This window comes from Cucurbita pepo, chromosome LG14 (genome assembly GCF_002806865.2).
Source record: "Cucurbita pepo subsp. pepo cultivar mu-cu-16 chromosome LG14, ASM280686v2, whole genome shotgun sequence".
NCBI classification, from domain to species: Eukaryota; Viridiplantae; Streptophyta; class Magnoliopsida; order Cucurbitales; family Cucurbitaceae; genus Cucurbita; species Cucurbita pepo.
Genome location: NC_036651.1, coordinates 1,199,406 through 1,215,438, shown reverse-complemented (window position 1 = coordinate 1,215,438; position 16,033 = coordinate 1,199,406). Strand labels below are relative to the sequence as shown.

Here is a 16,033-nt window from a genome sequence, read left to right as displayed (position 1 = left end):
TGTTGAAGAAAATAATATAAAACGTTCTCAGATATTTTGAATAGAGATCACGGGTGAATAGAACAAACAGAGTGTGATCTCCGTCCCTGTCTCCATGTCTCCACCCCGTTTCCCGCTTAAGAGAGGATGTATATTTTTGAACTGCATCCAAACCTTGCATGGAATTATACTTTAAAAAGGAAAAGAAAAAGAACTTTACAATGGTAACCCACCAATTGTTCATCTAGATAGAGAGGTATAATTACATAATCTAAGCCTTAAACTCAATTAGATCACTAAAACATACAACCAGAAATAATTTGAATTTCCATAAATCATGGCTAGCCCATTTCCTAACAGTGCCACAGGGGGGAGAAGTTGCAAGATTGTGAATTGTGATTAGCCTATCAAATCAAGAACTAATGCACATTAACACTTTCGTAATCAGCATATTAAAACAGGCTCTTAATACATTAGCCAAAGACTATTATAATTATAGCCTACTTGGCCATTCAAGGTAAGCATTTGAAGGACCTGGACCAACATGGATGCATGGAGGAACTGGGGATATATCACAGAGCAAGGTTATAAAGGAGTACGAATCACTCCATGCATCGATGGCGGGACTCACACGTGCGTGCTATTTCACAATATTTTACAGAGCTCACTGCTCATGGTTTTTTCCTATTTGACAGCGGCTTTTGATCTGCACAAGCAGCAGCAGCNTTCAAGGTAAGCATTTGAAGGACCTGGACCAACATGGATGCATGGAGGAACTGGGGATATATCACAGAGCAAGGTTATAAAGGAGTACGAATCACTCCATGCATCGATGGCGGGACTCACACGTGCGTGCTATTTCACAATATTTTACAGAGCTCACTGCTCATGGTTTTTTCCTATTTGACAGCGGCTTTTGATCTGCACAAGCAGCAGCAGCTCCACCGGTTTCGTCCTGGAAATTTTGGTTATTGGTGGCAACCTGCAAATTGGTGACAGGCCAGTGAATCTCTTGGTTGGAAATAAGTCTGCTGATAAAGGAAATTGATATTTAGATGGATCATCTCGGTATTTTATGCAGTATATAAGAACGTGTCATGATAACATGGCGAGATGAACGATGTCGAAGAGAGAAATACGACACCCTTGAGTTTCTTAAACTGGAGGTGATTCTGTTCCAGATAGTATATGAAGAAGACTGAAAGGTGTAAAAAGCTTACCAGTTTGTTTGACTTGAGAGGCAAGGTGTTACCACCAGCAGGCATTAACGATGGATCAGAGGGCCGGTGAAATAGCAAGTGGGCAACTGACCGATCTATAGGATTGGTATCAGTTTCCAAATCCAAGAAATCTCCACTCCTGTTAAACCAAAAAGAGAGAGAGAAGTTCAAGGTCAACTTCATTGTTTGTACCCAAGAAGAAATTTTAATTTTATTTCTCAAAACCGCCTAACCCCACCGCTAGTAGATATTGTCCTCTATAGACTTTTCCTTCTATACTTCCCTTCAAGGTTTTAAAACGCGTTTATTAGGAAAAGATTTTCACACCTTTATAAGGAATGTTTCGTTCCCCTCTTCAATCGATGTGGGATCTCACAATCCACCTCCCTTGGGGGACCCAACGTCCTCGCTTGCACACTACCCGGTGTCTGGCTCTGATACCATTTGTAACAACACAAGCCCGCCGCTAGCACATATTGTCCTCTTTAGGCTTTCCCTTCCAAGCTTCCTCTCGAGGTTTTAAAACGCGTTTGTTAGGGAAAAGTTTCCACACCCTTACAAGGAATGCTTCATTCCTCTCTCCAACCGATATGGGATCTCACAGCTTTCATTCCAACTTCCCATCATCCTCATTCAGATTAACTAACGAGGCCTAAGACTACATATGTTGCTTTAAGGTAACAGAAAAATAGGGAGTGCATGACTGGACAACATGAAACAAAAGCAAAAGTGTAATACTCGACAAATTATGCCCAGAGATAATGTGGTGAGTATACAGCGAGAACTTGCCTGTTGGCATCTTGATCAATTGACGATGGATCTCTCGCGAGTTTATCTTCTCCAATATTCTCATTGAGATTCGCACAGTTATGTCTCTGCTCTGCACTTCTTGCCAGGCGATAGAGACTGTCTCTTATGCACAGCTTCGTCCTAATATCCAGCTGAATTAAGTAGTTCAAGCAGTTAGTTTCATGAACAATATCACAATATTCACATATCCTAGTAAACGGATCTAAAAGCTAATTATCAAAGCATTTTTTGAATCTTGGATAATCTTCAGTTTTGAATATATGAACCATGCAAATATTTCCTCAAGCGAAAGGAAATGAAAAAAAATGCTCTTCTGTGTAAAAATACAGGATAAATTAGTAAACTTCAAGTATGAAAAGAACATCAAATTCGTTCTTCTAAGTTTTGATCAAAACAGTACATAACAAAGATCCCTACATGAATCAAATTTGTTTTTCAAGTTAGTTGATTTTAGATTTCCGATGTCTATATTCTAATTATCTAGAAAATGACGTGTTGACATGCCAAGGTCGTGTTGTGGCGGTGTTTCCTCATGATCAGGTTATTTAAGGTATATATAGACAGTCAAACTTATGACATGTAGAATTTTGTGACACCATAAACTATAGAGATTGAACAAAACCACCAAATGTTTGTTATGGCCATAGCCCGGTCATTGGCTATAGTAAGTTAGTGAAAAGCAACTTGCATGCAAATGACTTTTTTCTGAGCGAAATGGACACTAGACACTATTTTATCGAGTGAAAAGCATGGAAAGTACAACTACCTGCTCCATTACTTGTTGAAGCTGGCGAAAACTAGTTGCTTCCAGTGAAATTCCATCCAGCATCGTGCCGCCCCTGCAAGACTTATCCTGGGCATTTGAAGAATCTAATTCTGCTCTAGTTCCTCTGCTAACTACTCCAGTTTCACTGTGACCGTCATCAATTTCACTTTCAGACCTTGGAGCCTGCTTTCTAACTGGAAACGAAGCATTGAATGTTTCCGAACTTGGTGCAGACATAAAAGTGAAATTCTTGTTGAATGAGGCTGGTAAATCCTGGTGGTACACTTTTTCTCTATTTTCATTTGCTGCAGTTGTTGGAGCATCAAAGGAAGGATAATGAGAGCTATGCATAGACTGTAGTTGATCAGAAGCATAAGATGATTCCTGCAGAAATAGGCAGTCGTTACTCAGGTTTCAGTATAATTTCACGGTTCGATGAGTTCGAGAGGGATTTGCCTGGACAGTTTTTACTTTATCGAACTATGAGCCTAGAGAGTTTATACTAAAATGCTTCATTTCATGAAACTCTATATGTTAACTTCTTCAATGATTTAGTTTTTATTTATTCTTGGTTTGAGGAGGAAGAAAGATCAGTAACAAACCTGTGTTCTAGGTATCAAGTCACCTCTAGAATTGCTTTTCATATCTGACATGTCAGCAGCTGACAAGTGACTAATAGCAACAGAGTCGCCAAGATCTGTAGTCCCATCATTCACCTTGCATCCATTTAAAATATTATTTCTGTTCAGACCATCAGGTGAAGGTTCGGAATTCACGGGATTAGACTCTTCGTTAAATTCAGATGCATCAATTATTGTACTTCCTTCACAGCATGAAAACTTAAAGTTTGACTTTGATGGATCTTCATGTTTTTCCGAGCCATGGGATGGGGAAAACCAGCGTAGATCATCTTCGTTGTTTAGATTCCCAAGCCCAAATGTCGAATCACAATTTCTGCAGCATCACAGTGGGATCAAAGAATTCAGCCTCATATTATAAAATCTAAACAAATGGAAAAACAAATTACGAGGAAGGGCTGAAGATTACCTAAACATCCTATCAACATCCTCAAAACTTCCAATATCTTGCCACCCATAATACAGAAGATCGTTATTTTCGTTGTTTTCACGATCATCGTCCAGAAAACTAATATCATTATCTGTTTGGGACATATGACTGACTGAATATTGATACATGTCATTCTCGTCTGCAGCGCTATTATCAGTTACAATATGATCATCAGTGCAGTAATCAAGATCTGTACCCACGTCCGTTTTAAAGCAGTGGTTTGACATACTAAGACTGCTTGATTCCATTTTCATATCTTTGATTGTATCACTGTTTAATGAAGAAGGAGCACCATCAGGTGTATGAGACCATGAATCTTTTTCCAGCACTGTATTCTTCATGATTGATGTTTGTGTTTTTACTTTCTCCTTACCAAGAAAACTGAACTTAGATGCACTGTAAGCACTGCTCATAAAGCCAACTCGGCGATTAGAATTCTCAAGAGTATCGTTCCGTACTTCAAATAGATCCCAAAGTTCATCACCAACATGAGGCACTATATAATCATCAATCTCAGTGAAATCTTTCCAAAGATTATCCTTGAGCTGCAACACCATTACAAGGTAGTAAGCTACGGTACTGAAGAACTCAAAATAAAAGGCAAAGATATATTTTTCCTACTTACATTAAAAAAGATTTGGATAAAGTATTATATCTTATAAAACACAGAAGCCAATTCAACACACATCTTACAGGTGAACTAAATCCAAACTACCAGCACTATATGTAGTAACAAAATTGTGACATTTAAACTTGACGTGTATACCGGTACCCCCCTCTTCTAGCAAATCAAACTAGTTTTCTTAATAGCACAACTTCAAATCCGTTTCTCTACACAAGACAAATATTTTTACAGCTACAAAGTTCAAAGAGACACATTTGAAAACTTCAAAACAAAGAACAAACCATAAATACGTTCTATAAAATTATTATGTGAAGGTTTAAGATCTATTTTGGGTATTTTTTATGTTTGTCGTTCTTTGGTTCTTACACTTTCAAATGTTCTATTTCAGTCCTCAGACTTCACATAAAAAACTATTTAAGTCCTTGTCATCAATTTTTATAAATTATTTGATAGATCCTAATGTGACATATTTTGTGCATTACATGAGATTTTGTTTTTTTCAAACGAAAAATTTGATACTTATTGGAAAATTAGAGAATAATACAGAGCCCATCTAAGCTAGAGCTTTGCATATACAACTGCCATTATTTATTGTATCTATGGAGTACACAACGATGAGAAATTGTTAGCACGATATTTTTCTGTTTACGATGTGTATTAAAAAGCTAAAAAAAAAATCTTATTTTGACTGTAAAACTAAAGAAATATGCAGAGACATGTTGATTCAGAACGAAGCAAATTTAAGGATTTCAGAATACCAGTTACTAGTGATGTCGCCTTCACCTCAATGGCAACATCAGCTACACCAACTTATGACCAACCACAAGATCAGCAAATTCCAGTGATATCTTATTATACTACGGCATCCATTTCATGGTCCTTAGCTTGAATTTGAATTGCAAAAGTCCTGTTAATAAGATGATATTATATGGATGGGTCTAGAGTGGGAACTAGAAAAAAAGGGGCATTTAGTTGGAAGCCAAATTAGCAATGCAAACCAGATACATACCTCCGAAGACACAATAGTTACAGAAAAGGGCTGCTGCTAAATAAATCTAAAAGAATAGTTTGCTTTAACCAACAATTTGGTCTTCTACCCAAATGGATATAAGTAAAATATACATGCATGAGAACGCACACACTACATTGTCCTAGATATAAGATTCACTCAGATCACTGGGGACAAGAGGTTCAAGCAAATAGAAGATAAAAAAAATTATAGTATCGTCTCGAAATAATAACTGGACGCTCAGTCTAAAGTGAAAAGATTATAGCAGATATCGTTTAAATCGTATTAATGGCACAAGATTGATCATCTGCTGGTAAATATGAAGTTCTCTCGTGTAAAAACGTTAGTATTTGCACTACTTCTTGGACATCTTTTTTTCTTTTACAGCCATTACCTATTTTCTGAGCATGTGTAGGAGGACATTTCAATTGAAGTTAGAACTTTACACTAAATAATGCTTCAAAGATAGTTGAAATCTTGGATAAAAAAAAAATTCTGAGTATGATAGCAATATTGATGAACGAATACATTATGGGAAGCCAAGACTGTGAGACATATTCAACATCTCTACTAGGGAAAACAACCAACATTAGCTCATTCCAATAATTTGAAAATAGAGAACGATGGGAGAATAAAACTCTACCTTATACATACACAAGTCAGACATTCCTTCAAGATCCTCTATCCACCATTTAAGATCATAAAATTGTTTGATACGATGTCCTGTCTCAATCACCAACTTGCCCAGCAGTAAAATCTGAATGAAGAATAGAAGAAAAAATGACACAACAGTTTCTCAGATTCATACTTGGGTTCTAAACCCATTATGCAGACTGTAGAGGGAAAAACAGCAGAAACATGTTAACAAAAAGCTGTTTTGTTTTCCTTTGCAGTACTGTTCAAACAAACACGCTAAACAATTAAATTTAGTCTCTTCTTCGATCTAATATTTCCCGTCCAACGAGTTAACCCGAGAGCGATCTCAAAAGCCAGATCGATTCGATATGTTTCCAGAGGAAAAGGAAAACAAGTTCATCAGCCATATGATAAAAAGCAAAGAACAAAAAGGCCAAAAACAGCTACACCATAAAATCTTCATCCTTGCCCTTGGCTTGTGCTGCCCGCTCAAGGCTTTAACAAGAACTTCCTTGGATGGAAAATTCTAGACTAAGAGCAATTAGAAATGAGATTCCTTCTAAGCTGACTTCCATCGAAGCAACTACTAAACTCAACTGAGCTATAAATCAAAGTCTGAAAAACACAGTTTCAAGGAATAAACATCCCCTCTTTCAATTAACCCATCCATCCCTCCATCAATCAATCAATCAATCAATCAGAAACTCAACAATTTCACTTCCTTCCGATGAAACCAAATTCCCATCGAAGAATTCAAGACAAACCTTATTAAATTCAACTCACTTTCTCACCAACCAAACAGCTCACAGATCGAATCATCAAAACAAAACAGAACAAAAGAGAGAAAAAAAAAGCAAAAGATAAACAGCAGAAACAACAGCGATCCACCAAAAAAAAAAAAAAAAAAAAAAAAAAAAAAAAAAAAAAAAAAAAAAAAAAAAAAAAANNNAAAAAAAAAAAAAAAAAGAAAAAGAAAAAAAGAACTCACCTGGACGCGAAAGAGCTTCTAAGAAATCCGAAAAGCTGAGGAGTAAAAACGAAGATTATAGATCGAAGAAAAATCACAGCAAACACAGAAACAAAAGCAAGCCCTAGGTGGGTTCGTTCTTGAGAAAGGCTTCGTTTTCCCAAAAAAAAAAAATTTGTTTCGGGTGGAAGAATATTTTACTATTCCTCAACTATAAAACTAGTAGCGGGAAATCGGACACGTGGCGAGTGGAAGGAGAGAAGAGAGAAGGGATATCAGAATTCGTGGACGAGAGCTCGAGACGAAATCCGATCAGTTTCGCGAACGTGATTGGTTGAAATTTGTTGCAATCGCTAGATTCTCGACACGTGGCAAGGGCGGTGGAATATTCCATTCTGAAGTGGGTTCTAATAAAGTTTGGCGCCCGGTTTTGCTGGCTGACCTAACTATTGGACACATATATACAAATTCAGTGGTCTCTTTCTTTTCTTTAATTTTGTCTGCCCATTTCTTTTAATAATATTCTTTTTTTTTTTTTTATATATATTATATTTTTAAAATATAGTTTTTTTTTGCTCCATTTGTTTATGTTATGTTAAATATTATTAATTAATTAATTTTCCTAGTTGACTTAAAATATGTTTTCTTAGTGCCTTCTTCATATGATTATTTATTTGTTTAATTTATAATGTTTTGCGTCTAAAAAAAATTCATTTATGTGCCTTTAATTTTATGTTAAATCAAATATAATTATGTTTATTGACATATAAATCTATAATATTTTTTATTTAATTTCCATAATTACTTTCACATCAACAAATCATTGAAATATTAAAACAAAAGTCAACTATTTTATCACGGAGTACTTTTGATTGAAAAGGGGAATTCATGCCTTTTTTATTAATTGTCGCTCGAAAGGATATGAAAAAGATGTACGAAACCTTAGCTTTGCTGACTTTCTGAAGTATAACCTTTGCCACGACACGGCTTAGCTCTTCGCATTGTCCGTAGGCTTTTCTTATATAGAGAGAGAGTAAAGGGGCGGTACGAAAAATTGGTCCGGGTCTAAGAGGGCTACCGAGACCAGATTGGGTGAAGAATTCTTGTGAAATCTTAGACAAAATCTGAATAGGAATTGGATTATCAGCTAGGTTTTGCATTATCATGGGGAATGAGTGAGCAGGGGCCAAAAACAAGAAATAGTGGAACCAACTATCAACAAGACAACCACTGATGCATATGAAAGTTTGATGAGCAACCAAACTAATTCGAACAGTTTTCTTTTAAGTCGTAACAGATCTCATCGATTGAATTCACGTAATTTCAAACATCCTACACGTTCATCATCATGCATGAACACGAACACAAACACGAACACGAACGAAGAACTGCAACTGTGACCCCAACCCAGAATGGAGCCTTGCAAGACTTTCCCCATGAGCAAGGGGAGTGTGACAAAGCTTCCTCTGAATCCAAATGAATGTTGTAGCACACTGAAGAATACAAAGACCATTGCCTTCCTTTTTTTGTTTTGTTTTTGTTTTCGCCGACCTCCTTCTGTTCGTGCTGCGCGTATATTTGGTAATCCTCTGGCAAAAGGCTTGAGCTTCTAAACCATGTATGTCATGCCAACCTGCATCAGGTGGGTGTGGGGGACACTCAAGTTGGCAATACCTCGCCTGCTGTTCTTTCTTAAAAATGCGTAGAAGTAATTGATCACTAGCTTCTTAATAAACCAAGAATCCTTTCTGGCTCTAATATCTCCATGGCCGAGAAGGTAAACCACTCCTGATTCTTTAGCCTTTCGTATAAAAGAAAGCTCTCTCTCAAGTGATTGCTCTGCATCTGGGAGTGAGGGATCTGGAGATTCCACTGCCTGCACTTCTTCTGGGACGTGGATGACTTCACTTATGGGTCTAGCCTCGTTGAATTCAGCAAGCAGAGGAATGCCAAGTGAGTAGACACTTCCATTTGGACCGACAAGAAGTCGAGAGCTGTGGATTTCGTTGGAATCAGTATCATCGTCTCCCTCGCTCTCTAACGATCTTTCTTGTGCTTCTCGACGGATGAATTTCTCGAGGCTTTCAATTAAGAGCTGCTCGAACATCTGATGATTTTCCTTTCGAACGTCCTTGTAACCATACCTGTTAAGTGATAGCCCACGATAAAAGATCATATATCTAAGATCCCACGTTGGTTCGAGAGGAGAATGAAACATCCTTTATAAGGGTGGAAACCTCTTCCTAGCAGACGCGTTTTAAAAACCTTGAGGGGAAGCCCGAAAGGGAAATCCCAAAGAGGACAATATCTGCTAGCGGTGGGCTTGAGCCGTTACAATGTAAAGGCAGAGTATCACATATAGTTATCTAAATTAGTCACGTACTGAAAAAGATCACCAAATTTTATCTTTTTGATGAGAAGATCAACCAAAATGAATGTGTTGCAGCCACATTTCTTATGGAAATTGAGTTTTTCGTACCTGGCAATGCAACGAAAGATGTGATAGCTCTTCGGGCAGACTCGGCGGAACAGAAATCTCTCACTCTGAGGCACGACAGGAACCGGCACGTACTTGATGCAGACAAATATGATCATTGAGTGAACTGCAGGAAGAGTAGTCAGAAACTGGCCAAATACTGCAGGTATTCCTTTCACTAGTTCATTATATAGCAAACCGATGCCAGGAGCTCTGAGTGTCCCAAGGTTGCACCCAAGCTCCCGCATTAGATCCATTGACAGCTTTTGCTTGACTTCAGTTTCATATTTGAGCTTGCTTCCGTAGTTCCAAATATACATAATGAAGAACATAATCACTGCGAAGACCAATATGATCCAACTTCCATCACCCACACCCCATAACACAGACGAGAAAAATATCAGTTCCATCCCGAGAAAGATCATCGCGAAACCCATTACAATGATAATGTTTATCTGCCATATAAGAAGCATAACAATGGTTGCCAAGACAGTTGTCATCATCATCACTCCGAGCTCAGCGATACCTGCAAGAAAGATTAGTTTAGCAAAAAGATCAGGTAGAGCATATAAAACCCAAGAGAATACGGGGTAAGAGCATTACAGAACAAGGATACAATAATTCAACCTCCATATGCCCCCGCCCAATATTCCTTACACTATTTTGATTAAGAATAAACACCAAAATTTTCATTATACATTGAAACTATTGGATACAGTTCAGATTGGCATGTTAAGATGGAATCATTATCCGTATTTACCTAACCTGGGCCAATCTTCTTCTTCTTCTTCTTCTTCTTCATTTTTTTTAAAGAAAAAACGTGTTTGAAAGAAAGATGAAAGAATACATTGGCATACAGAAAGAAAAGTCCACAAAAGGGATCCATACTACAAGAAATGACTCCGATCAAGACAAATAAGACCTATCGAGTAATTACAAAGAGCCTGAAAGCAGAAGCCCAAAGAGAAACAAAGAATCGAAACAAAGAATCTAATAAGGAACCAAAAATTGCTATAAAAACGCTCACGTCCTTGCGGCCAACTTATCCTCAAAGATAAATCATTTATGGTAAAGCAATTGAAATTTTGGATCATGAGAAAATGTTAACATTACCATATGCGTTTCCAATCTCATACATGCTAGAAATGGAGCAGACAACCACCAGGCAAACTGCCAATAAAAACCAATTCAACACCGGGATATAGATTTGCCCCATGAATTTCCTAGATGTATGAATGATCTTAAGACGAGGAAAACAACCAAGTGCCGTTGATTGTTTTATACACGAAAAGGTAGCCGTAGTCATTGCTCGACTCGCAATTAATGCAGCAACATTAGCAATGAGAAAAACTGGCCAAAAGGCACTTTCTGTAGACAGTAAGCAAGAGACTTGCATTAGCAAAAGCACCCACTGAAATTATAAAAAATATTAAAACATCGAGCTTTACAAATCAATAAAGATAATTAATGAGCCTTACTGGGAACAGAATTAAAAAATACGTGCTCAGCTCCATTGTGGTTTGATATAAGGTAGGCAGCTTGACCCAAATAACCCAATAAAAGACAAGGCAAGACAAGAAACACAAACGTAAGCTGCAAACATTCACTAAATAAAATTAGATATCAAAATTCAGAAAACGCTGAAAGGTGAAAGATTGCACGAATAACATCTTCAAAAGTGCAAGGTTATCATATAGAGAGGATGTGCATAAAGTACCTAATTCAACAATCTTAAATTACATCTTCCTACCTGTATTGACTGCACAGAGAAATAGCAAAGATCCGCAAACATTGCCTCCGAACCTGGTAGTTGATGGTCAGAAACAAAATAAGAGGGTTGAAAATCTCCATGCTGATCAAAGCCACACCAAATTCAACTTTTTAAAACTACGTGTAAACTAATTAATAGTTAGAGGCTAAACAATAATTGAAAAAAATAATTTCTTCATATGGATATAAGGATCTTCTTTCTAAGTTTCTACATCTATCCTACTTATGTAATCGGTAATGGTAGGCATGGAATCATAATATGAAACGTGAATTAAGAAACATCAGGAGGCATACTATAGTTTTGATTTATATAACAGAGCTAAAGGTATGAAGTTCTGAGGAAAATCCATGACCACTAGGGTTATTACCCCTCTCGCTCTTCATGAACTTGAGTAACACCAGGAGACATAGCATAGATCCACATTATTAACAGATTTCAAAAATTAAGTGTAAACGAAAACTGGTGTCCACTAGGATATAATAACCCCCTCCCCACCAAAATGTGGGGAAGGATGTACACAAAACCAAGCTATATAAGCTAACAAATCAATGATGGAAAAATTCATATTTCATTCATCAATGAGTTTCTGTGCATTCTGTTTCTTTTGGTGGTCTGGGGCGCTGGGGGTGTCGAAATATCCTTTGGGGGAAAGAGAAGTACTTTGTAATTTTCATCATACCTTTTTACTGTATTAATGAAATGTGCCTCCTGCTTAAACTACAACAACAAAGAAATATTCGGTAGATCAGTGTGTTTACCTGTAGCACATAATAAACAACCTCCAAGGCAATACCATGCATTGGTAGAGTTCCTCTTGAAGAAATAATAAATATGAACAGGATTGAATGCCTTTAAGACACTGCTATCATATATGACAAGGTTATAAATCCCCATGCCTGCAAGTGTACAGAACCATATGAATAATGCAGGACCAAGAGCGAGCCCCACTTTGCTAGTGCCATACTTCTGAACACTGAACAAAACTATAAGACAGGCAACTGAGATCATCACAACCTCATCTGCAGAAACAACAAACAGTAAACAAAAAAAAAATAAATAAATAAATAAAAATCAGATCCAATATACATAGCAATAAGAAGTGATGCAGAGTAATAAATGCATCAATATCAGCAGGATAGAGAATCTTATAAGCCACACCCAACCCAACAAATAATATAAAACCTTCTCAAACTGACAAAATAAAAGGGGAGAGAAATTTCTATTAAATTAAGCAAATACAAGATATTGACAAAGAAACATTATACAAGACAAAGAATCCATATTTTATGAGCTTCGAGTATACTCTACAAGTTCCGTTGTTGCAAAGTGATACACTGGAAATGATGGTATACAAAAGATACAAATGGATTTTGAATGTATTCATTTGGAAAAAACAAAAACACTTTTTATACTAAATACTTTATAGATATTAAAATTATAATGACTAGTTTTATACTAAAAAATGTTCTCCTCACACCCATTGTAACTCACAAATCGAATGAGGGGCAAAAATCCAGCCCTCAACCCCATATCCACACACAAATCATAAGCCCAGATTTCACTGTTGCATAATCACAGAACTCCGGAAACTAAAAAGGAAATAGCATGAAAAACAATAAACAGCAAACTATAACTTTTTTGAAATGATGATAAAAAAAAAATAAAAAGGCAGTTGATCATCTCTCATAATATATTTCAAAATGAATGGATCTCAAGAAGATGCCCCTGAGTGTTATCAAACACTTCAATATCTATCATCATGTTGTGGTCTGTCTAAGTGAATTGCCATATAAGAGGAACTAGACAGTCAAAAAGGTTAGAAACTACCTTGATTGATCGCATCCACTCCAATCTTTAGTCCACCAACAGCCGACATTACTGCAAGAAGCAAAACAAAAGGTCGTCATTATTCAACATTAGTAATACCCAAATCTCTAGCTCCATTATTGGGTAGGAAGCTTTTTCCAAATATAAAAGATAAAAGGTACAAGGTCGTCTAAACAGTAAAACAGATTCTTTATGGAATAAAGGTGTAATTTCGTTACAGGGATAAGGAAATGAAAAAGAAGAAAGAAACCAACTAAAAATAGAGGATAAAGTTTGTTTTGTCCTCAGTCAGGCCCATGGCCAAGATCAGAATACATCTAAAATGGCTTCCATTGTCCCAATTCTGGCAGCACGAGAATTTACTCAGCAGAAAAGAGAAGAAATAGTATATAAAAACCTGACATTGCGGGTGTAATAACTCCATCGGCTATTACCATAGAAGTTCCAGCAAGAACAAGCATCAAGAGAAGCTTCTTCAAAGTCAGGGAAGCCTCAAGTTTTTCCTTTATTCTTAGTGATCTTTCCAATTCAGGAGATGGCACCTTTAACCTAAAACGTGATATTCGGGTATCTGAAGGCAGTTGATTTGGGAGTAGACTGACCTTGGCATGTCTACAAATCAAAGAGTACAAAGCAAAAGTACCACCTGCAGAAGTTGATAACTAAATAATGAAAATCACACTTTACGTTTCATAACACATTTTCTTACATACAAAGACCGAGTCATTTGTGTGATGACTTGATCAATGGCTAGCAAAATTTCTCCTCTAAGGGCTCAGAAAATTTGGAGTTATGCATATAACGCCAGTATGATCCTATTGCAGCCACCCCCTAATTACTAGGCCAACCTACAATATTTGTATGCATTTTATTCAGGGTGGAAGGAATGCATTGGGATAAGAACAACTATATTACTCCAGAAAAACATGTGAAGGATGATAAGTGTCCAAAACTGACTAGGAGATGGGAGAAACGAGAAAAACACTAAACTAGCTATTAGCAAAACAGTAGAAAATTACAAAACTCATAGGACTTATAATGCATAAAGCTAACTAAACCTCATCGACACTCCACCTGTGTAAAGTACGTACAGTTTGGTTTGGAAATGACAAAGCGAGGAAGAGAGTGCATGATGAAATAACATGTCATACCAGAAAATTTAAGGCCAATATTCTTTTGCTAGGGAATCCATTTCATTAAGAGATGAAAAAAAAAAGACCTAACAAAAATCCGGACTAAAACTGAACCAAGTTTTTAGAAAAAGATTCAGGACCGTCAGCTATACATTGGATCCTAAGAGAAGGGGCATTTTCTACCAGCAAACCTTGAGCGCTCCTTCAAGATATGAGCTCACAAAATATTGCATCAATACACATAAATATGAGCATGCAAGAGGAGCAACTTTAAATAAACGACATAAGTTTCAAAAGCATACCTTCACCATCATCATTTGCCAGCAGAACAACAAGAACATACTTGACTAGTGAAATCAAGATTAAGGTGTAGATAACAAGAGATAATGCCCCAATAACATCTTCATCTTCCTTAATAGGAGCCTTGTTGAACATGACACTGAAGGTATACAGAGGGCTTGTCCCAACATCACCAAATACAACTCCAAGGGTTTGAAAAGCAAGAGTAATTTTCTTTCCCACGCTGAAGTCCTGAAAATAAGTTACGAACATCAAATACTTCAAATACTTTCATACCCATGAATTAACGTTATATAACTATCATTCCGCTCAAACCAAATATCCGATTGAAGAGAAGTTACAAACTTAGAACTAGGACCGAATTTGAAAGTAAATCCCGTACAAAGTAACAGAGAATGTAGATACAGCCATTATCTCCTTGATTAGTCATCATGGAACAGACATTGACATTTAATCATCAGCCAATTAGGTAGTTAAACCTTGCTGCTAAAAAAAGTAACCCAGAATCTGCAGATAACCAATAATGTTCCGCTAGCTTTACATCACACCACAACGTAAAATAAACTAGAACTTGCTTCCAGTTCAATATCGCGGTAGATATACAAAACTAAGAGAGACAAAAAAAAATGCAACTTAAATTGAAAACTCATAGCACCTCGTATTCATTTCGATGTGCACCAGGGACCTCAAGAGCTTCGACATCGAAGGAATCAATACGTGGGCCAGTCCGAATCAATTTCTGCTCAACATTATCTTCTTCCTCAGACGCCAAATCCATACGATGCTGCGCTGCATTCTCCTCGTCCTCCTCGTCCTCCTCCTCCTCGTCGATGTCCGATTGATCCTCATCCTGAAATACCCATCGGGACTCGGAGGAATCCATGGAAGCAAGCCTACAATTGACCTCTCCCCTCTCTAATTCACCGTCAGCCATTAAGCAGGGGAAAGTCCTGAATCTTGAAAGATTTGGAAGATGAGTGAAAAGCAGCTGGAAAAAGGAATAAGGGATCCGATTGGAATTGCCAGACTTGGGATGCAGTGAATGAAATGAAACGGGAAATGGTTGTTTTTTCAGGTGAAACGAAAAGGAAGTACGTTGGGAACGGGGAACACACTGCGCGCGGTTGTGGAATCTCGGGGAGAGAAATTAGAGAGAAATATATATATATTATTATTACACACCCCTTCTCTTTTCATACTAAATTATAAAATAAAAAAATTAAAAAAAAATTAAAAAAAAAAAAAAAAATCATTGCTAATCGTTTAAAAAACATTTTTATAATGTTCAAGTCTCAATTTTTTATTTGTAGGCCACGACTAAATCATTTTAGGTTTTAAAAGTTTAATGAAAGTCAATAGTAGTATTATAATTTTTATTTATTTATTTCCGATAATAAGAACGATTTAATTTTATTTAAATTAATTTATATTTCAAATATGCAAACA

The 16,033-nt window shown here is 36.8% G+C and overlaps 2 protein-coding genes across 5 annotated transcripts; both read right to left on the bottom strand.

The window, feature by feature from the left end:
* Nucleotides 1–243: 243 nt before the first annotated feature.
* On the bottom strand, nt 244–7,277 carry LOC111810176 (protein LNK1-like). Of its 4 annotated transcripts, none has more exons than XM_023696780.1 (9): nt 7,102–7,277; nt 6,121–6,234; nt 3,823–4,388; nt 3,378–3,729; nt 2,776–3,159; nt 1,989–2,140; nt 1,200–1,338; nt 901–1,010; nt 244–685 (listed from the first exon to the last, which is right to left on the bottom strand). In XM_023696780.1, exons 2-8 carry the CDS (start codon nt 6,142–6,144, stop codon nt 948–950), a joined length of 1,680 nt encoding a protein of 559 aa, XP_023552548.1. In that variant the 5' UTR covers nt 6,145–6,234; nt 7,102–7,277; the 3' UTR covers nt 244–685; nt 901–947. The 4 variants fall into 4 exon arrangements, with proteins under 4 accessions (XP_023552548.1, XP_023552547.1, XP_023552546.1 ...); XM_023696779.1 differs by having other exon boundaries at nt 284–685; nt 901–961; XM_023696778.1 differs by lacking the exon at nt 244–685 and having other exon boundaries at nt 709–961.
* A 1,003-nt stretch (nt 7,278–8,280) lies between these two features.
* Nucleotides 8,281–15,728, bottom strand: LOC111810175 (potassium transporter 7-like). The gene is made up of 10 exons (XM_023696777.1): nt 15,243–15,728; nt 14,590–14,818; nt 13,552–13,800; nt 13,155–13,205; nt 12,086–12,346; nt 11,307–11,359; nt 11,035–11,149; nt 10,670–10,924; nt 9,560–10,082; nt 8,281–9,224 (listed from the first exon to the last, which is right to left on the bottom strand). The coding sequence occupies exons 1-10, from the start codon at nt 15,519–15,521 to the stop codon at nt 8,690–8,692; spliced, it is 2,550 nt and encodes an 849-aa protein (XP_023552545.1). The 5' UTR covers nt 15,522–15,728; the 3' UTR covers nt 8,281–8,689.
* Nucleotides 15,729–16,033: the final 305 nt, after the last annotated feature.